Below are 21,867 nucleotides of genomic sequence, written 5' to 3' on the forward strand. Positions count from 1 at the left end.
TTGTTTGCAGGCATTTCTTTGCAGCAGTTAAAAAAATGTTGTGCTTTTGAAAATGGAGCTGCGCCAATACCTTTTTGTTTGTATAATTACTGGGTCATATTGGCAGCACTCCCAAAAGATGTGTGTAAACTTTTTTGTGCTAAAAAAACATTTTGTATTTAACCTTTTAAATGCCGTTATATCTATATATCTATCTCCGGTTGTTTGACATCCGACATAGAAAACCATTCTAATATATTCTGCTGTGTGTGTAATAGTCATTGTGACCTTGTTAATTTGTGTCATAGAATCTGTAGTCTAAAGTTGTTTTTCTTTTTCAAGAGTCAACGGATTTCATCCTTGTGGGATATCGCCTCCTGGTCAGCAGGAGGAGGCAAAGAGCACCACAGCAGAGCTGTATAAATAGCTCCTCCCTTCCCTCCCAACCCAGTCATTCTCTTTGCCTGTGTTAGTTAGATAGGAGATGGCAAAGTGAGGTGTTAGAAAAGATTCTTCAATCAAGAGTTTATTAATTTATTTTGCTGTATATGTTGATACTGCTTTGTCCTGGGGTATAGCTGTGTTCCATTTCAGTCTCTGAGTCGGTTGAAAGAGCTTTGGTGGCTTTAAAGCAATGGGAACTTGTGAGACATACTTAAACTCACTGCGCCTCCCATACAGTTTTGCTGCCCTAACCCTGAAAATCCTGAGGGGCTTGTATCAGGAATTTCATTCATTTCAGAGGTCCATGTGGAGTGATGGAACTCCTCAAACCGTTGTTTTCAGGCAGCAACATGAGGTAAGTGCTTATTTTTTTCCTAATCTGTTAGGGGAAAATGGAGCACTTTATTACACTTCATAAAGAATTTACACAGTAACCTTATAGCATTATATTATAAGCACTTGGGACATTATTCTCTCAGAGGATATGAGACAGCATGTTACAGGCACTGGGCTGGGAGATGGGCTTTAATGGTGGTTCCCACATGGCTAATCGTTAACTTTTTTTCCTATGTGAGATCGAGACTAGTTATTGGCATTTTTTGCTTTGGCCTAGCCTAGAGGTACAAGATTTCAACTAAGTTCCTCTCAGGATCCCTGCTTCACTAAAATATACAGGCAGGTTTCTAGGACAGTGATCCGTTTTTCTGCTGCATCGTTTTTAACCCTTATCGATCCAGAGTGACTGTGCATAACAACGGTCAGAGGGTCAGGTAGGTGCCTTAGCAAGACTGCTGAGGTGTAGGGCTGCATTATTTTTCATTTTGGAGTATAAAAAAACATTGTTTTGAACGTTTTTTTCTTATTGCAGTAAAAAAGTTACATTTTAAAATTTAAAGTGACAGTAACGTTTTTTTGATTAAAATATTTTTTTGTTTTCATATTATTGCATTGTGTTTATTGTGCTTCAATATGGACCCAGGAGACTTGCAGGGCTCTATTTGCTCCTTATGTCTTGATGCTAATGTGGTACCACCAATCCCTTTTTGTCACTCATGCATTAAGAGGGCTGAAAATGGCAGAGAATTGCCTTTTACTGTGCAAAGCCTTTCTACTATAGATACTTCTCAAAAGAGCTTTCTCCCCATACGTCTCAATCTATTACGCCTGCTCAATCAGTGTCCAGTACTCCTGCTTTAGAGCCCACAATCACTCTAAAAGACATAGCTTACCTTATGTCATCTACTACTAAATCTCTAGCTTCTCTGAAGCAGTCTGCGTGGAGATTGAAAGCTTAATTTTATCCAAACGTGTGTTCTCTGATCCGGTCATAGAGACCTTGATTCAGGCTCGTAAGCCTGTAACTGGAAAAATCTACAATAAAATTTGACATAGATACTTTTATTGGTGTGAATCCAAGGGCTACTCTTGGAGTAGAGTTAGGATTCCTAGAGTTTTGTCTTTTCTCCAGGAAGGTCTGGAGAAGGATTTATCTGCTAGTTCCCTAAAGGGTCAAATTTCGGCACTTCGGTTCACAAACGTTTAGCAGGTGTACCAGATGTTCAATCTTTTTGTCAGGCCTTGGTACGAATCAGGCCTGTGTTCAAACCAGTTACACCTCCATGGAGTCTTATTCTAGTTCTCATTTCTTCAAGGGGTTCCGTTTGAGCCTAAGCAATCCTTAGATATCAAGTTGCTATCTTGGAAAGTAATTTTTCTGGTTGCTATTTCTTCTGTGCGAGAAGTCTCATAACTCTCGGCGCTACAATGCGAATATCCATACCTTATTTTCCACTCAGATAAGGTAGTGTTTAGAACAAAATCAGGTTTTCTTCCTAAAGTCGTTTCGGATAGGAACATTAACCAAGAAATTGTTGTTCCTTCCTTGTGTTCTAATCCTTCTTCCCAGAAGGAGAGACTTCTTCACAATTTTAGATGTGGTTCGGGTTCTCAAGTTTTATCTTCAGGCGACTAAGGACTTTCGTCAGTCCTCTTCTTTGTTTGTAGTTTTATTTCTGGCAGACGTAAGTGTCAGAAAGCTACGGCTTCTTTATTTGTGGATGAAGAGTATCATACGTCTTGCAAATGAGACTGCTGGGCAGCACCCTCCTGAGAGGGTTACCGCTCATTCCACTAGGGCTGTGGCTTTCTCATGGGCATTCAAAAATGATGCTTCTGTTGAACAGATTTGCAAGGCTGCAACTTGGTCCTCTCTTCACACTTTTTCCAAATTTTGCTATTTATACAGCTCTGCTGTGGTGCTCTTTGCATCCTCCTGCTGACCAGGAGGCGATATCCCACAAGTAAGGATGAAATCCGTGGACTCATCGTATCAAAAAAGAAATAAATTTATCAGGTAAGCATAAATTTCCTTTTTTGTCTTGTGTAATCTATAAACAACCGCCAATTTTTTTTAAAAAATATTTTTTTTAAATATTGGTTACATTTATTTTTCAGTTTGTCACCAAATGGATAAGGAGCTGCTGTGCCTCACATCTCCTGTTGACCTCCTGTGTGCACCAGTTCCTTCCTGCCTCCCGTCCCCGCAGCTGCACCCTGATCCTGTGGTCCAGGAGTCTGCTGACCTCATTCAGTTTGAAGAACAATCTTATGCTTCGGGTGTGTTCCTGTCATTTTTATACAGCAATATTACAGATACAGATTTTACTTATTTGTGTTATTGGTTAATAGGCAGCTATCTTTGCTAGCCCAAGAGGTAAACCACATTTTGAAGCTGAGCTGTGCTTCTGTAGCACTGATTCTCTACTTGGGTGTCAAAATCCGGGCAAAGGGGTAAAAAACTCATGGCAATTTTTCATCTTTTTCATATAGGTGATGAGTCCACAATCCATTACTCCTGGGAATTGCCTTTCCCGCAACTGGTAGGAGGCAAAAATTCCCAAACCTCAGAGCTCTATATAAACCCTCCCACTTCTAAAGAAATCAGCTTGTCTTTGCCTCCGCTGGAGGCAGGTGAAGAATGAAGATGTGCAAGTTTATTTATTTTAGGTCCCTGGATTTCCCCTCTTCAGTACTGACTTGGCTTAAATCCTAATACTCAGTCTAAATATGACTTATTTTTATCTTTTTTTATTTCAAAGGATAAAGATATTCTTCTGACATTTAGTACAGGAAACTTCTTTTGCACTTATTTGTCTTTTATTCTTCCTCCAGGACATACTTAAACCTACAACTGATAACATTCTCAGTACTAGATTACGTTTTTGATGTAAGTTTGTTTTAAGTGGGCGGCTGTTGATAAATGGAATCAATCAGGAATGCCCTTGGCCAGGTTGGTAGTGCTAGCGCCTGCAGCGCATATACTTCTATTTGGAGTTGAAGGGAAAGTGCATCATTCTTTATTCTATTCGGCGTTTCTTTTTTGCACCAATTTTGTAGCATTTTGACCATGTATGTACGCGTGTTGTGGTAAGCGTGTCTACATCACAGGTTGATGTAGGTGTGCTTTTTATTTTTGATTCTTTTATATTTTATGTGTATTAGATAAGGAAGCATGAGTCCTCTAAGAAAATCTTATCTCCATTATTGTTATATCTTTAAACCTGCTGTTGCTGATTTATCAGCTGTTATCTCTAAATGGTTAGAAAATCTCTATTCAGGTTCTGAATGAGTCTGATGGAGATTTAAGAGATTCTTAAATGTGCTAATGCTTTTGTAGATACTCTTAAGAGCTAATTCTAATATCAAGAATAGCGTGTCTTTCCGTTGTTGCCAGACATGTTTTACAGCTTAAATCATGGTCTGCTGACGAGTTTCTAATAAATTGCTTTCCATTCCCTTTTAAGGTAATTAGACCTCTTTGGAGCTTAACTGGACAATATCATTTCAGCAGCTACTTGTGGTAAGAGTTTCTTCCACAAGATAAGTTTAAGGGTACATTTTAAAACTTATTTTGGTTAATTTCGTTCCTTTGGTCAGAACAAGGAGAAACAATCAGCTGCCTCTTTTCCAAATCAAAGTGGCTCTGGTAAGCCTGGTGCCAATTGGCACATGTCCAAGCAGTCCAAAAGTTCCACCTCTGCTTCTAAGTGAGCATGAAGTTAGCCCCCCCAGTCAAGTATCTCTGGTAGGGAGCAGATTTCAATGTTGACATGCGCTTCTCAGCATTTTGAAGCCCGATTTCCTCTCGGAGTGCAGTGAATGTCAGAGGGATGTGAAGGGAGTATCACCTATTGAATGCAATGGTTTTCCTCACGGGGATCTATTTCATAGGTTCTCGGTTATCGGTCGTAGAGATTCATCTCTTACCTCCCTTTTCAGATCGACGATATACTCTCATATTCCATTTCCTCTACTGATAACCGTTTCAGTACTGGTTTGGCTATCTACTATATGTAGATGGGTGTCTTTTTTGGTAAGTATGTTTTTTATTACTTAAGACACCCCAGCTATGGTTTGGCACTTTATGCATTTATATAAAGTTCTAAATATTTGTATTGTACTTATATTTGCCATGAGTCAGGTTTTCAGTATATTTCCTTTTTGTAGACTTTCAGTTTCATATCTGTGAAATGCATTTTTTTAGGACAACATTTTTCTTACCTGGGGTATAGTCTTTTTTTCAATTGACTGTCATTTTAAATTCGCGGGCAGAATTAGGCTCTCAAGGGCGCAAAATGCCAAAGTATAGCGTCATTCTTGGCGCGGGATTCTTTTGGTGCAAAGTTACGTTGGATGATTCAAATTCGTCATTTCACAAGGTTGCGTCTTCAATGACGCGAGTGTCATTTCCGGATGTTAGCGCCAACAATTTTTCTGTTTGTGCGTCATACTTGGCGCCAAATATTTTCAGTATTTTAAACCCCATTCTTATATGCCTCTTGCCTTTTTCTCTATCAGAGGGCTATGCTGTTTGCATTTTTTTCCCATTCCTATAACTGCCATATAAGGAAATTGATAATTTTGCTTTGTTTTTTTTTTCTTTCATTTGCAAGATGTCTCAATCTGATCCTGTCTCAGAAACCACTGTTGGAACCCTGCTGCCTGATAACAGTTCGACCAAAGCTAAGTACATTTGTTGTAATCTTGTGGAGATTATATCTCCAGCTGTGGTTTGTAATAAGTTGTCATGATAAGCTTTTACATGCAGAGAATGTGTCCATCAGTAATAGTACATTGCCTGTTGCTGTTCCTTTAACTTCTAATGTACAAGATATATCTGTGAATTTATAAGAATTTATTGCTGATTCTATTCAGAAGGCTTTGTCTGCCATCCCGCCTTCTAATAAATGTAAAGGTCTTTTAACCCCTTAATGACCACAATGTACCCTGTATGTCACTGGTCGTTAAGGGTTTTTTCAGGACATAATAGCACAAGTCTAGCAAGAACACACTATTAATGCACTCCCTCCAGCAGGCTTTGTGGAATAGAGCAGTCTCAACTCTGGTGGCAAGATCGTGCTATAAAACAATCAAGTCCCAAAAAATAGGCCAGCGACATACAGGGTACGTCGCTGGTCCTTAAGGGGTTAAAACTTCTCATAAAGTTGAAATTTCAAATGACCGACAACATACTGAATTAGCCTTCTCTGAGGATCTATCTGATTCAGAAGATCCTTCCTCAGATATTGACACTGATAAATCTACTTATTTGTTTAAAATAGAGTATATTCGTTCAAAGTGTTGATTATATTGGATATTGAGGAGACTAGTCCTCTATATTAAAACTAGTAAACGTTTAAATTCTCTTTATAAACCTCCTGTGGTTATTCCAGATGTTTTTCCAGTTCCTGATGTTATTTCAGTTATGATTTCTAAGGAATGGAATAGGCCTGGTACTTTTATTCCTTCTTTAAAGGTTTTTTAAAAAAGAATTGTATCCTTTGCCAGAAGTTACATTGGAGTTTTGGGAAAAGATCCCCAAAGTTGATGGGGCTATCTCTACTCTTGCTTAGCGTACTACTATTCCTATGGAAGATAGTACTTCTTTTTTAAGATCCTTTAGATAGGAAACTTGAATCTAATCTAAAGAAAGCCTTTTTATATTAGGGTCATCTTCTCAGGCCTTCATTATCTTTGGCTGATGTTGCAGCTGCATCAACGTTTTGTTTGGAAAATTAGCGCAACAAGAATTGTATGATTTGTCTAGCATTGTTCACTTGCTTCAACATGCTAATCTGTTTATTTGTGATGCCATTTTTTTCATCAAATGATGATTATTGATGTTTAATCTATGTCTTTAGCTATTTTAGCTAGAAGAGCTCTGTGGCTTAAATCTTGGAATTCTGACATGACTTCTAAGTCCAGATTGCTATCTCTTTCTTTCCAAGGTAATAAGTTATTTGGTTCTCAGTTGAATTTGATTATCTCAACTGTCACTGGGGGAAGGGAGTTTTTTGCCTTAGGATCAGACTTAAGGGTAAATCTAAAGCTTCTAACTGTTTTCGTTCCTTTCGACTAAATAAGGAACCGAAACCTATTCCTTCCCCCAAGGAATCTGTTTCCAATTGGAAATTTTCTTCAAATTGGATTAAATCCAAGCCTTTTAAGGAACCAAAGCCAGGGCCTAAGTCTGCATGTAGGTGCGGCCCTCATTCCAGCTCAGCTGGTAGGGGGCAGATTTAGATTTCTCAGGGATACCGAATAGGATTCAGAGTAAGACCTCCTGTGAATATATTTTCTCACGCATTCCAGCAAATCCAATAAATGCTCAGGCTTTCCTGAAGTGTGTTTCAGACCTGGAGTTTCAGGGGTAATCATGCCAGTTCCGTTTCAGGAACAGGGTTTGGGGTTTTATTCAAATCTATTCATTGTCCCAAAGAAAGAAAATTCATTCAGGCCAGTTCTGGATCTGAAAATGTTTTGAATCATTATGTAAGAGTACCAAATTTAAAAATGGTGATTATAAGGACTATTCTGTCTTTTTGTTCAGTAAGGGCATTCATTATATGTCCACCATAGACTTACAGGGTGCATATCTTCATATTCTGATTCATCCAGTTCATTTTCAGTTTCTGAGATTCTCTTTTCTAGACAAGCTTTACCAATTTGTCGCTCTTTTGGCCTAGCGACAGCTCTAAGAATCTTTTTCTAAGTTTCTTAGTGCCCTACTCTCTGTAATCAGTGAGCGGGATATTGCTGTGTTTCCTTTTTTGGACAATTTCTTGGTATTAGCTCAGTCTTTATATTCTGCAGAATCTTACACAAATCAACTAGTGTTGTTTCTTCGAAAACATGGTTGGAGGATCAATTTACTAAAAAGTTCTTTGATTCCTCAGACAATGGTCACTTTTTTAGGTTTCCAGATAGATTCAGTGTCCATGACTCTGTCTCTAACAGACAAAAGACGTTTTGAATTGGTTGCAGCCTGTCGGAACCTTCAGTCTCAGTCATTCCCTTCAGTAGCTATGTGCATGTAAGTTTTAGGTCTCATGACTGCAGCATTGGACGCAATCCCCTTTTGCTTGTTTTCATATGAGACTTCTCCAGCTTTGTGTGCTGAACCAATGGTGCAGGGTTTTTTCAAGGATATCACAATTTATATCCTTAAATCCCAATGTTCGACTATATCTGACTTGGTGGTTAAATCACCATTGTATAGTTATAGGGGCCTCTTTGGTTCATCCAACCTGAACTGTGATCTCAACAGATGCAAGTCTTTCAGGTTGGGGAGCTGTTTATGGATCTCTCACAGCACAAGGGGTTTGGAAATCTCAAGAGGCGAGATTACCAATCAATATTTTGGAACTCAGTTGTGATTTTCAGGGCTCTTCAGATTCGGCCTCTGTTGGAGAGAACCATTCATTTGTTTTCAGACAGACAATATCACAACTGTGGCATTTGTCAATCATCAGGATGGGACTCATAGTCCTTAAGCTATGATAGAAGTATCCCGGATACTTGCTTGGGTGAATTCCAGCTCCTGTCTAATTTCTGTGGTTCATATCCCAGGTATAGACATTTGGGAAGCGGATTATTTCAACCATCAGATTTTACATCCAACTGAGTAGTCCCTCCATCCAGATGTGTTTTCTCAGGTTGTTCAGATGTGGGGTCTTTCAGAAATAGTTCTGATGGCTTCTCATCTAAACAAGGAACTTCCCAGGTACCGGTTCAGGTCTAGGGATCCTCAGGCAGAAGCAGTGGATGCGTTGACACTTCCTTGGTGTTATCAACCTGCTTATATTTCTTTCATGTAATTGGCAAGAGTACGTGAGCTAGTGACATATGGAATATACAATCCTACCAGGAGGGGCAAAGTTTCCCAAACCTCAAAATGCCTATAAATACACCCCTCACCACACCCACAATTCAGTTTTACAAACTTTGCCTCCTATGGAGGTGGTGAATTAAGTTTGTGCTAAGATTTCTACGTTGATATGCGCTTCTCAGCATTGTTGAAGCCAGATTTCTCTCAGAGTACAGCGAATGTCAGAGGGACGTGAAGGGAGTATCACTAATTTGAATACGATGATTTCCCTAACGGGGGTCTATTTCATAGGTTCTCTTATCGGTCGTAGAGATTCATCTCCTACCTCCCTTTTCAGATCGACGATGTACTCTCAATTTACCATTACCTCTACTAATAACCGTTTTAGTACTGGTTTGGCTATCTGCTATATATGGATGGGTGTCTTTTGGTAAGTATGTTTTCATTACTTAAGACACTGTCAGCTATGGTTTGGCACTTTATGCATTTATATAAAGTTCTAAATATATGTATTGTACTTATATTTGCCATGAGTCAGGTTCATGTATTTCCTTCTGCAGGCTGTCAGTTTCATATTTGGGAATGCAAACATTTTTAAGAAATGTATTTCTTACCTGGGGTTTAGTCTTTTTTTTTTTTTCACTACTTCTTGCAATTGTGGGTATTAGGCCTGCGGGTGCGTCAAATGCTAAACTTTATTGCGTCATTATTTTGGTGCGAAAAAGTATGTTTATGACGCAACTTCGTCATTTCCGGTGTTATACGTGACGCTGAGATCTTTCACACGGCTGCGTCAGTGACGCAAGTGTCATTTCCGGTAATTTTTGGCGCCAAAAAAGAGTTTACGTTACGTTGTGCGTCATACTTGGCGCCAAACTTTTCATTATTTCAATACCCCTTGTTTGTTTGCCTCTTGCTTTTTGCTTTGAGGCCTATGCTATTACTTTTTTCCCATTCCTGAAACTGTCATATAAGGAAATAGATAATTTTGCTTTATATGTTGTTTTTTCTCTTACATTGTGCAAGATGTCCCAATCTGATCCTGCCTCAGAAGTTTCTGCTGGAACATTGCTGCCTGACATCGGTTCTATCAATGCTAAGTGCATTTGTTGTAAAGTTGTAAAATTGTAGAAATTATTCCACCGATTGTCATTTGTAATAGTTGTCATGATAAACATTTACATGCAGATAGTGTTTCTATCAGTAATAGTACATTGCCAGTTGCAGTTCCTTCAACTTCTAATGTTCATGATATACCTGTAAATTTTAAAGAATTTGTTTCTGATTCAAGGCTTTGTCTGCATTTCCACCTTCTAATAAACGTAAAAGGTCTTTTTTAAAACTTCTCATTTAGCTGATGAAATTTCAAATGACCAACAACATAATTCATCCTCTTCTGATGAGGATCTATCTGAAACAGAAGATCCTTCCTCAGACATTGACACTGACAAATCTACTTATTTATTTAAAATAGATTATATGCGTTCTTTATTAAAAGAAGTGTTAATTACTTTGGATATTGAGGTAACCAGTCATATTGACGTTCAGTCTAATAAACGTTTAAATGCTGTTTTTAAACCTCCTGTGGTTTCCTCAGGGGTTTTTCCCATTCCTGAGGCTATTTCTGATATGATTTCTAGGGAATGGAATACGCCAGGTACTTCCTTTATTCCTTCTTCAAGGTTTAAGAGATTGTATCCTTTACCAGCAAAATCTATAGAGTTTTGGGAAAAGATCCCCAAAGTTGATGGGGCTATTTCTACTCTTGCTAAACGTACCACTATTCCTATGGAAGATAGCACTTCCTTTAAGGATCCTTTAGATAGGAAGCTTCAATCTTATCTAAGGAAGGCCTATTTATTTTCAGGTCATCTTCTCAGACCTGCAATTTCTTTGGCTGATGTTGCGGCTGCATCAACTTTCTGGTTGGAAAATTTAGCGCAGCACGAATTGGATTCTGACATATCTAGCGTTGTTCGCTTACTGCAACATGCTAATCATTTTATTTGTGATGCCATTTTTTATATTATCAAAATTGATGTTAGATCCATGTCTTTAGCTGTTTTAGCTAGAAGGGCTTTGTGGCTTAAATCTTGGAATGCTGATATGACATCTAAATCTAGATTACTATCTCTTTCTTTCCAAGGTAATAATTTATTTGGTTCTCAGTTGGATTCTATTATTTCAACTATCACTGGGGGAAAAGGACTTTTTTTGCCTCAGGATAAAAAAACCTAAGGGTAAATCTAAGGCTTCTAACCGTTTTCGTTCCTTTCATCAGAATAAGGAACAAAAACTCAATCCTCCCCCCAAGGAATCTGCTTCCAATTGGAAGCCTTCCTCAAATTGGAATAAATCCAAGCCATTTAGGAAACCAAAGTCAGCCCCTAAATCCGCATGAAGGTGCGGCCCTCATGCCAGCTCAGCTGGTAGGGGGCAGATTAAGGTTTTTCAAGGATTTTTGGATAAATTCTGTCCAAAATCGTTGGATTCAGAGCATTGTCTCTCAAGGGTATCGAATAGGATTCAGAGTAAGACCTCCCGTGAGATTTTTTTTCTCTCACGCATCCCTGTAAATCCAGTAAAAGCTCAGGCTTTTCTGAAGTGTGTTTCAGACCTGGAGTCTTCAGGGGTAATCATGCCAGTTCCTCCTCAGGAACAAGGTTTGGGGTTTTATTCAAACCTATTCATTGTACCAAAGAGAGAAAATTTATTCAGACCTGTTCTGGATCTAAACATTTTGAATCGTTATGTAAGAGTACCAACTTTCAAGATGGTGACTATAAAGGACTATTCTGCCTTTTGTTCAGCGAGGACATTATATGTCCACAATAGACTTGCAGGATGCATACCTTCATATTCCGATTCATCCAGAACACTTTGTTTCTGAGATTCTCTTTTCTAGACAAGCATTACCAATTTGTTGCTCTTCTATTTGGCCTAGCAACAGCTCCAAGAATCTTTTCAAAGATTCTTGGTGCCCTACTATCTGTAATTGGAGAACAGGGTATTGCTGTGTTTCCTTATTTGGACGATATCTTGGTACTTGCTCAGTCTTTACATATTGCAGAATCTCACACAAATCAACTAGTGTTGTTTCTTCGGAAACATGGTTGGAGGATCAATTGACCAAAAAGTTTCTTAATTCCTCAGACAAGGGTCACCTTTTTAGGCTTCCAGATAGATTCAGTGTCCATGACTCTGTCTCTAACAGACAAGAGACGTTTAAAATTGGTTGCAGCCTGCCGGCACCTTCAGTCTCAGTCATTCCCTTCAGTGGCTATGTGCATGGAAGTTTTAGGTCTCATGACTGCAGCATCGGATGCAATCCCCTTTGCTCGTTTTCACATGAGACCCCTACAGCTTTGTATGCTGAATCAATGGTGCAGGGATTATACAAAGATATCACAATTAATATCCTTGAATCCCAATGTACGACACTCTCTGACATGGTGGATAGATCACCATCTTTTGGTTCAAGGGGCTTCTTTTGTTCGCCCAACCTGGACTGTGATCTCAACAGATGCGAGTCTTTCACTTTGGGGAACTGTTTGGGGATCTCTGACAGCACAAGGGGTTTGGAAATCTCAAGAGGCGAGATTACCAATAAATATTTTTGAACTCCGTGCAATTTTCAGGGCTCTTCAGTTCTGGCCTCTGCTAAAGAGAGAACCGTTCATTTGTTTTCAGACAGACATCACAACTGTGGCTTATGTCAATCATCAGGGTGGGACTCACAGTCCCCAAGCTATGAAAGAAGTATCTCAGATACTTGCCTTGGCGGAATCCAGCTCCTGTCTAATTTCTGTGGTGCATATCCCAGGTGTAGACAATTGGGAGGCGGATTATCTCAGCCGCCAGACTTTACATCCAGGGGAGTGGTCTCTCCATCCAGATGTTTTCTCAGATTGTTCAGATGTGGGGGCTTCCAGAGATAGATCTCATGGCCTCTCATATAAACAAGAAACTAACCAGATACCTGTCCAGGGATGTTCAGGCGGAAGCAGTGGATGCGCTGACACTTCCTTGGTGTTATCATCCTGCTTACATCTTCCCGCCTCTAGTTCTCCTTCCAAGAATGATCTCCAAAATCCTCATGGAACAGTCTTTTGTGTTGCTGGTGGCTCCAGCAGGGCCACATAGGTTTTGGTATGCGGATCTGGTTCGTATGTCCAGTTGCCCGCCTTGGCCACTTCCGTTACGACTGACTTGGGCTGATGTCACACGTGTCATTCTGCACATGCACTTTCTTAATGCACCTGCAACAATCCAGCCTCTGACTGGTAAATGGGTAGCACTGGATGGAAAGAGTTGACAGAAGTGTGGTCAGTTGCTTTTGCCTCAAAGTTAAAACTTCACAGAACATTTCTTTAAGGGATAAGGAACCCAGAAATGTTCCTAACAATTTTTAAAAAGTTACCACTTTACTATTATCAAATTTACTTCATTTCCATAGTATTCTTTGTGGAAGAGATAGGTAGGCTTCTGGAACACTACATGGCAGGAAATGGTGCTCTTGCAAAGCTGCTACCGTATAGTGCTCCAGACATGTGCACACTCCTGAGCTTACATCCCTAATTTTTGACAAGATACGAAGTGAACATAGAACATTTTACAATAGAAGTAAATTAGAATGTTTGAATTCATTTCCTCGGTCTTTTTTTAGTCAACATAATTAGTTTTATTTAAGAGCCGGGTATGCAACATGCCACATTTCTTTTTCTGTCACAAGATTACTAATTGCTGTTAGAATCATTGAGAATTTCTACGATCCTATGATGCGATATTTCATTAGAATGGTGTTTATAATTTGCTTCCTTCATGGTTAGGGCATTGGTCGTCTTCTGTTTGTATTTTGACTGATCCATTGTAATATGTTTTTTTTTTTTTTTTTTTCCCCGCACTTTTTATAGGCCTGGTGCATTTAGCAGAAGACATCAAGAACTTTTCTTTCTCCAATGGGGCACCCACTTGTGACTTTACGTGTGGCTTAGACCAGGCTATTGAACCCCTTGAAGAGCCACTAGAAACCAAGCCCACAAAGGATTTAATGGAAAGCCCAGTTAGGAAACAAAACCGAAACCGTGTTAAACTGGCAGCAAACTTCTCATTTGCACCCATAACAAAGCTTTAAATATGATTTCCATCAGTAAAGTTAAAAAATATCTAAACAAGTGCAAATGACAGATATCGGCAAAAGCCTAGCTTCTATGAAGCAATTCCCTTTCTATTTGAAATATTATTGTTATTAATGGTCCCAACATTTTACGGCTTTTGGCAACTTAGTTCTAACAAGTTCGGTTTTATTTCCTCGAAGCCTCATCAGTGTTGTAATCCCCTATTAGTAGAGTGTGTTTATGATCAATTACATAGACCTCATTTCGAGCAGTGTTACACCAAAAGCATGACCTTTATTCAAGGCATGTCCGTTTTTTAACCCCTAATTCCCTTGGGTAATGAACTTGTGTTTGTGAGGACAATCCTGTTTTATCGAAGTGACACTTCTGTTTTTATTTTGGCACTGCTGGAAATTTAATATCTCGCTGTGATTGTACCATTCTAAGGGAAAAAAGGTTATTACGTATATGCATTTATAATATTTTGCTTGTACAGGTTTATTTTTTATGCTAGTACTATTTCAGGTGACTTGTAAGAACTGTGGATCATTTTCCTGTATAGATTAATGAATGATTGTGGGTTTTATTGCCCAGTTTTAAGTACTTTTTTTTTTCGTTTCAACTGAAGGGCTGTATAATTAAGTTCAGGGGTATGACACCACATCCCTTTTTAGGTTTTGTTCCTGCTCAATAGTTGGGTTTGAAAAGTAAAATGCATTGTTTAGACAACAAAGACTGTTTTGGGAGAATACGTTTTCACTCAGTGAAAGTTTCCTGACTTTATATACAGTAATATGCATTGAAATGCATAAATTATGGATTGTGCAGCCATAGTGTTGTAGTGCAGTGAGCTTCAGTAGATGTTTCCATGTCCAGTGAAAAAAAGGGCTCATCTACAAATGGAAATGCCAAGGTTGACCTACTTAACCTTTTTAAGAGTTTACTAAACAGGGGAAAGCTTTTGGTGGGCTGGCATACTTTGTCTTTTAATCTATCTGTAAAATGTTTTTATTCAGAACTATGTTCCTTGAGTTTTGGAAGCTGATGTGTTTGAGGTGTCAAGATGGCTTTTTGGGTGGAAAAAGACCACAGTTGACTCTTGGGTAAAAACCAGTGAACTTACCTTTTTATGTTTGGTTTACTGACTTGAAATTGTGACGGAAGGTCAGCTGCTCCTTCTGGGTTACCCTGGCTTTTACAATGGATTGTATTTGCCAGGCAGGTGGTTTCATGTAGAACCTCCTTAGGTTCTACGTTGATTTGTTGGGTTCTTTTGCAATATGCTTGAAAGATAAGAGGACTTTGATTGTATAGCCATAAAAATAATGTTTTTACGTAATGGCTATAAGTAGTTATTTTACCACTTGGATTTTGCACAAGAATCTTTTAATGTGGCCGATTTATATTGAAAGTTGTAGCTACTGTGTAGACAAGAGAAATATTCTGCACAACTGAATGCTCTAGTCTGTACCGAAGGCATTTCCTCTACAAACATGGTGGCATTTCATAAAATAAAGTTCAGGTAAATTTGTTTTAGAATGATTTTAAGAGAAAAAAAAACATACAATTTTTTTGTGTGTGTGAACACATTGTTAACCCTATGCATGGATTTATTTTTGTAAGGTGAACACAAAATCACGAGTACTGTGCAAGAAAAGTAAACATTTTTTTGTTTTCATGGCATGCAACAAACTACAAGTCACCTGAAATACTTTTATATTCTTTAGTTGTACAATGTTATCAAAGTCTGCACTTTGAAGCATAGAGGTTATACTTGTGATAGGATACAGATATTTTTTACTTTTTGTCCTCCAAATAATTTATTTGTAACTTGCTCATATGAGCATAAGCTGACATTTACTTGTCAGGTGTGGATGATGGCTTACATAATGCAAAAAGACAATTTTTTTTAACTTGTGGATACAATAATTAATTTTGGGGCAGATTTAAAAACTTATTTTGAAAATTAAAGCTTTAATTTTGTAGAATAAATAAATGTTAATGTACCACCACTTTGTGGAAGCCTTGGATGTATCAAGGCTAGAACTAATGCACTGTTTCTTCATTTAACGTCTCAAATGCTGTTATCTGTGTTTTGGGACCAAACCCTTGTGTGTCAATAAAATTTACTTGCAAGCATATTTAGTTTTGTCATTGTAGTGCTGTCATTTTTTGTTTTTTTTAATGTTTCAAGAACCTTATTAAAGGCCTAAAACACAGTCTAATTAAATGTTTAATCAAGTTGCAGAGGTGGTTTTATGTAAGTGTGTATGTATGAGATATATATTGCCCCCACAGTGTGTTCGTAACATGGAAAGTAATATGAAGAACATGTTCCTGTTGTAATGAAGAATCTGAGGTGCAGTGACTTATTTAAATGGACACTCAAGTGAAAAATTAACTTCATGAGTCAGAGCATGCAACTTTAAACCACTTTCCAATTTACTTCCATTAAAACGAGAGTCAACACCAGATTGTTTTTAGTTGTTGTTTAAAAAGATAGATAATCCCTTTATTACCCATTCCCCAGTTTTGCATAACCAACAGTTATAATACACTTTTCTCTTGTTAAGTGTATTCAGTCCACGGGTCATCCATTACTTATGGGATTATATCTCCTTCCCAACAGGAAGTTGCAAGAGGATCACCCAAGCAGAGCTGCTATATAGCTCCTCCCCTCACATGTCATATCCAGTCATTCTCTTGCAACTCAACTAGATAGGACGTTGTGAGAGGTCTGTGGTGTTTTTTATACTTAGTTTATTTCTTCAATCAAAAGTTTATTTTAAATGGCACCGGAGTGTGCTGTTTGTTCTCAGGCAGTATTTGGGAGAAGAATCTGCCTGCGTTTTTCTATGATCTTAGCAGAAGTAACTAAGATCCACTGGCTGTTCTCGCACATTGAGTGGGGTAACTTTCAGAAAGGGAATAGCGTGTGGGGAATCCTGCAAACAAGGTATGTGCAGTAAATTATTTTTCTAAGGAATGGAATTGACTAAGAAAATACTGCTGATACCGATGTAATGTAAGTACAGCCTTAAATGCAGCAGCGACTGGTATCAGGCTGATGAATGTATGTACAATAAGTAATTTTCTAAGGAATGGAATTTGACTAAGAAAATACTATTAATACTGAAGTATTGTATAAGCCTTAACTGCAGTAGAAGTGACTGGTAGCAGGCTTATTAATAACACTACCTAACTTTTAAAGTGTATGTTTAAAACGTTTACTGGCATGTTATTCGTTTTTTGTGAGGTACTTTGGTGATAAATCTTTTGGGGCATGATTTTCCACATGGCTGTTGTTTTTTTCTAATAGAAACGGTTAACTGAGGTTTCCCACTGTTGTAATAGGAGTGGGAGGGGCCTATTTTAGCGCTTTTTTGCGCAGTAAAAATGCAGTTTCAGTCTTCCTGCTTCTTCCTCCTTGATCCAGGACGTCTCTAGAGAGCTCAGGGGTCTTCAAAAGTCATTTTGAGGGAGGTAATCAGTCACAGCAGACCTGTGACAGTGTGTTTGACTGTGATAAAAACGTTAATTGTTAAATTGATTATCCGTTTTTGGGTATTAAGAGGTTAATCATCCATTTGCTAGTGGGTGCAATGCTTTGCTAACTTAATACATTTACTGTGAAAATTTGGTTGCTATAACTGATTTGGTTCATTGTTATTTCAACTGTGACGATTTTGTTGTGCTTCTTAAAGGCACAGTAGCGTTTTTTATATTGCTTGTAAATTTATTTGAAAGGATTTTCCAAGCTTGCTAGTCTCATTGCGAGTCTGTTTAAACATGTCTGACACAGATGAATCTGTTTGTTCACTATGTTTGAAGGCCAATGTGGAGCCCCACAGAAATATGTGTACTAGATGTATTGATGTCACTTTGAATAAAAGTCAATCTATATCTAAAGAAATTATCACCAGACAACGAGGGGGAAGTTATGCCGACTAACTCTCCTCACGTGTCAGTACCTTCGCCTCCCGCTTAGGAGGCGCGTGATATTGTGGCGCCAAGTACATCAGAGAGGCCCATACAAATCACTTTGCAAGACATGGCTGCTGTTATGACAGAGGTATTATCTAAATTGCCTGAATTAAGAGGCAAGCGCGATAGCTCTGGTACTGCGTCACAATTTGCAGAACATGAGGACGGAGAGCTTCATTCTGTGGGTGACGGATCTGATCCAGGGAGACCGGATTCAGAGATTTCTAATTTTAAATTTAAGCTTGAGAACCTCCGCATATTGCTAGGGGAGGTATTAGCGGCTCTGAATGATTGTAACACGGTTGCAATTCCAGAGAAAGTATGTAGGTTGGATAGATACTTTGCGGTACCGGTGTGTACTGACTTTTTTCCTATACCTAAAAGGCTTACAGAAATTATTAGCAAGGAGTGGGATAGACCCGGTGTGCCCTTTTCCCCTCCTCCGATATTTAGAAAAATGTTCCCAATAGACGCCACCACACGAGACTTATGGCAGACAGTCCCTAAGGTGGAGGGAGCAGTTTCTATTTTAGCTTAACGTACCACTATCCCGGTGGAGGATAGTTGTGCTTTTTCGGATCCAATGGATAAAAAATTAGGTTACCTTAAGAAAATGTTTGTTCAACAAGGTTTTATCTTACAGCCCCTTGCATGCATTGCGCCTGTCACTGCTGCTGCGGCATTCTGGTTTGAGTCTCTGGAAGAGGCCATTCGCACAGCTCCATTGGATGAGATTATGGCCAAGCTTAAAGCACTTAAGCTAGCTAATGCATTTGTTTCTGATGCCGTTGTACATTTAACCAAACTAACGGCTAAGAACTCTGGATTCGCCATCCAGGCGCGTAGAGCGCTATGGCTAAAATCCTGGTCAGCTGACGTGACTTCTAAATCTAAATTGCTTAATATTCCTTTCAAAGGACAGACCTTATTCGGGCCCGGCTTGAAAGAAATTATTGCTGACATTACTGGAGGTAAGGGTCATACTCTTCCTCAGGACAGGGCCAAATCAAAGGCCAAACAGTCTAATTTTCGTGCCTTTCGTAACTTCAAGGCAGGAGCAGCATCAACTTCCTCCTCTCCAAAACAGGAAGGACCTGTTGCTCGTTACAGACAGGGCTGGAAAGCTAACCAGCCCTGGAACAAGGGCAAGCAGGCCAGAAGCCTACTTCTGCCCCTAAGACAGCATGAAGAGAGGGCCCCCTATCCGGAAACGGATCTAGTGGGGGCAGACTATCTCTCTTCGCCCAGGCTTGGGCAAGAGATGTCCAGGATCCCTGGGCGTTGGAGATCATATCTCAGGGATATCTTCTGGACTTCAAAGCATCTCCTCCACAAGGGAGATTTCATCTTTCAAGGTTATCAGCAAACCAAATAAAGAAAGAGGCATTTCTACGCTGTGTGCAAGACCTCTTAGTAATGGGGGTGATCCACCTAGTTCCGCGGACGGAACAAGGGCAAGGTTTTTACTCAAATCTGTTTGTGGTTCCCAAGAAAGAGGGAACCTTCAGACCAATCTTGGACCTAAAAATCTTAAACAAATTCCTAAGAGTTCCATCATTCAAAATGGAAACTATTCGAACCATCCTACCCATGATCCAAGAGGGTCAATACATGACCACGGTAGACTTAAAGGATGCCTACCTTCACATACCGATTCACAAAGATCATTATCGGTACCTAAGATTTGCCTTTCTAGACAGGCATTACCAGTTTGTAGCTCTTCCCTTCGGGTTGGCTACGGCCCCGAGAATCTTTGCAAAGGTTCTGGGCTCACTTCTGGCGGTTCTAAGACCACAAGGCATAGCGGTGGCTCCGTATCTAGACGACATCCTGATACAGGCGTCAAGCTTTCAAATGGCCAAGTCTCATACAGAGATAGTTCTGGCATTTCTGAGGTCGCATGGGTGGAAAGTGAACGTGGAAAAGAGTTCTCTATCACCACTCACAAGAGTCTCCTTTCTAGGGACTCTTATAGATTCTGTAGAGATGAAAATTTACCTGACGGCGTCCAGGTTATCAAAGCTTCTAAATGCTTGCCGTGTCCTTCATTCCATTCCATGCCCGTCAGTGGCTCAGTGCATGGAAGTAATCGGCTTAATGGTAGCGGCAATGGACATAGTGCCATTTGCGCGCCTGCATCTCAGACCGCTGCAATTATGCATGCTAAGTCAGTGGAATGGGGATTACTCAGATTTGTCCCCTCAGCTAAATCTGGACTAAGAGACCAGAGATTCTCTTCTTTGGTGGCTTTCTCGTCTCCATCTGTCCAAGGGTATGACCTTTCGCAGGCCAGATTGGACAATTGTAACAACAGATGCCAGCCTTCTAGGTTGGGGCGCAGTCTGGAACTCCCTGAAGGCTCAGGGATTATGGACTCAGGAGGAGAAACTCCTCCCAATAAATATTCTGGAGTTGAGAGCAATACTCAATGCTCTTCTAGCTTGGCCTCAGTTAGCAACACTGAGGTTCATCAGATTTCAGTCGGACAACATCACGACTGTGGCTTACATCAACCATCAAGGGGGAACCAGGAGTTCCCTAGCGATGTTGGAAGTCTCAAAGATAATTCGCTGGGCAGAGTCTCACTCTTGCCACCTGTCAGCGATCTACATCCCAGGCGTGGAGAACTGGGAGGCGGATTTTCTAAGTCGCCAGACCTTTCATCCGGGGGAGTGGGAACTTCATCCGGAGGTCTTTGCTCAACTGATTCATCGTTGGGGCAAACCAGATCTTGATCTCATGGCGTCTCGCCAGAACGCCAAGCTTCCTTGTTACGGATCCAGGTCCAGGGACCCGGGAGCGGCGCTGATAGATGCTCTGACAGCCCCTTGGGTCTTCAACATGGCTTATGTGTTTCCACCATTTCCGATGCTTCCTCGACTGATTGCCAAGATCAAACAGGAGAGAGCATCAGTGATTCTGATAGCGCCTGCGTGGCCACGCAGGACCTGGTATGCAGACCTAGTGGACATGTCGTCCTGTCCACCGTGGTTTCTACCTCTGAGGCAGGACCTTCTAATACAAGGTCCTTTCAAACATCCAAATCTAATTTCTCTGAGGCTGACTGCATGGAGATTGAACGCTTGATTCTATCAAAGCGTGGCTTCTCTGAGTCAGTTATTGATACCTTAATACAGGCACGGAAGCCTGTTACCAGGAAAATTTACCATAAGATATGGCGTAAATATTTATATTGGTGCGAATCCAAGGGTTACTCATGGACTAAGGTTAGGATTCCTAGGATATTGTCTTTTCTACAAGAAGGTTTAGAAAAGGGTTTATCTGCTAGTTCGTTAAAAGGACAGATTTCTGCTCTGTCTATTCTCTTACACAAACGTCTGGCAGAAGTTCCAGACGTCCAGGCTTTTTGTCAGGCTTTGGCTAGGATTAAGCCGGTGTTTAAGACTGTTGCTCCTCCGTGGAGCTTAAACTTGGTTCTTAAAGTTCTTCAAGGGGTCCCGTTTGAACCCCTTCATTCCATTGATATTAAGCTTTTATCTTGGCAAGTTCTGTTTTTGATGGCTATTTCCTTGGCTCGAAGAGTCTCTGAGTTATCGGCCTTACATTGTGATTCTCCTTATCTGATTTTCCATTCAGACAAGGTAGTTCTGCGTACTAAACCTGGGTTTTTACCTAAGGTAGTTTCTAACAGGAATATCAATCAGGAGATTGTTGTTCCATCATTATGTCCTAATCCTTCTTCAAAGAAGGAACGACTTTTGCATAATCTGGACGTAGTCCGTGCCCGGAAGTTCTATTTACAGGCAACTAAAGATTTTCGTCAAACTTCTTCCCTGTTTGTCGTTTACTCTGGTCAGAGGAGAGGTCAAAAAGCTTCGGCAACCTCTCTCTCCTTTTGGCTTCGTAGCATAATACGTTTAGCCTATGAGACTGCTGGACAGCAGCCCCCTGAAAGAATTGCAGCTCATTCCACTAGAGCTGTGGCTTCCACCTGGGCCTTTAAGAATGAGGCCTCTGTTGAACAGATTTGCAAGGCTGCAACTTGGTCTTCACTTCACACTTTTTCAAAATTTTACAAATTTGACACACTTGCTTCTTCAGAGGCTGTTTTTGGGAGAAAGGTTCTACAGGCAGTGGTTCCTTCCGTTTAAAGTTCCTGCCTTGTCCCTCCCATCATCCGTGTACTTTAGCTTTGGTATTGGTATCCCATAAGTA

General features: G+C 39.9%; 1 protein-coding gene across 1 annotated transcript in view; it reads left to right on the forward strand.

The window, feature by feature from the left end:
* MARF1 (meiosis regulator and mRNA stability factor 1) overlaps positions 1-15,848 on the forward strand; it is a 173,273-nt gene extending 157,425 nt beyond the window's left edge. Inside the window, exons 25-26 of the mRNA XM_053694533.1 lie at positions 2,878-3,039; positions 13,504-15,848. Coding sequence (XP_053550508.1) covers positions 2,878-3,039; positions 13,504-13,724 — 383 coding nt within the window. The 3' untranslated portion in view covers positions 13,725-15,848. The remainder of the gene's footprint in view (positions 1-2,877; positions 3,040-13,503) is intronic.
* The last annotated feature ends 6,019 nt before the right edge of the window (positions 15,849-21,867 follow it).

Source organism: Bombina bombina, chromosome 11 (genome assembly GCF_027579735.1).
Source record: "Bombina bombina isolate aBomBom1 chromosome 11, aBomBom1.pri, whole genome shotgun sequence".
NCBI lineage: Eukaryota > Metazoa > Chordata > Amphibia > Anura > Bombinatoridae > Bombina > Bombina bombina.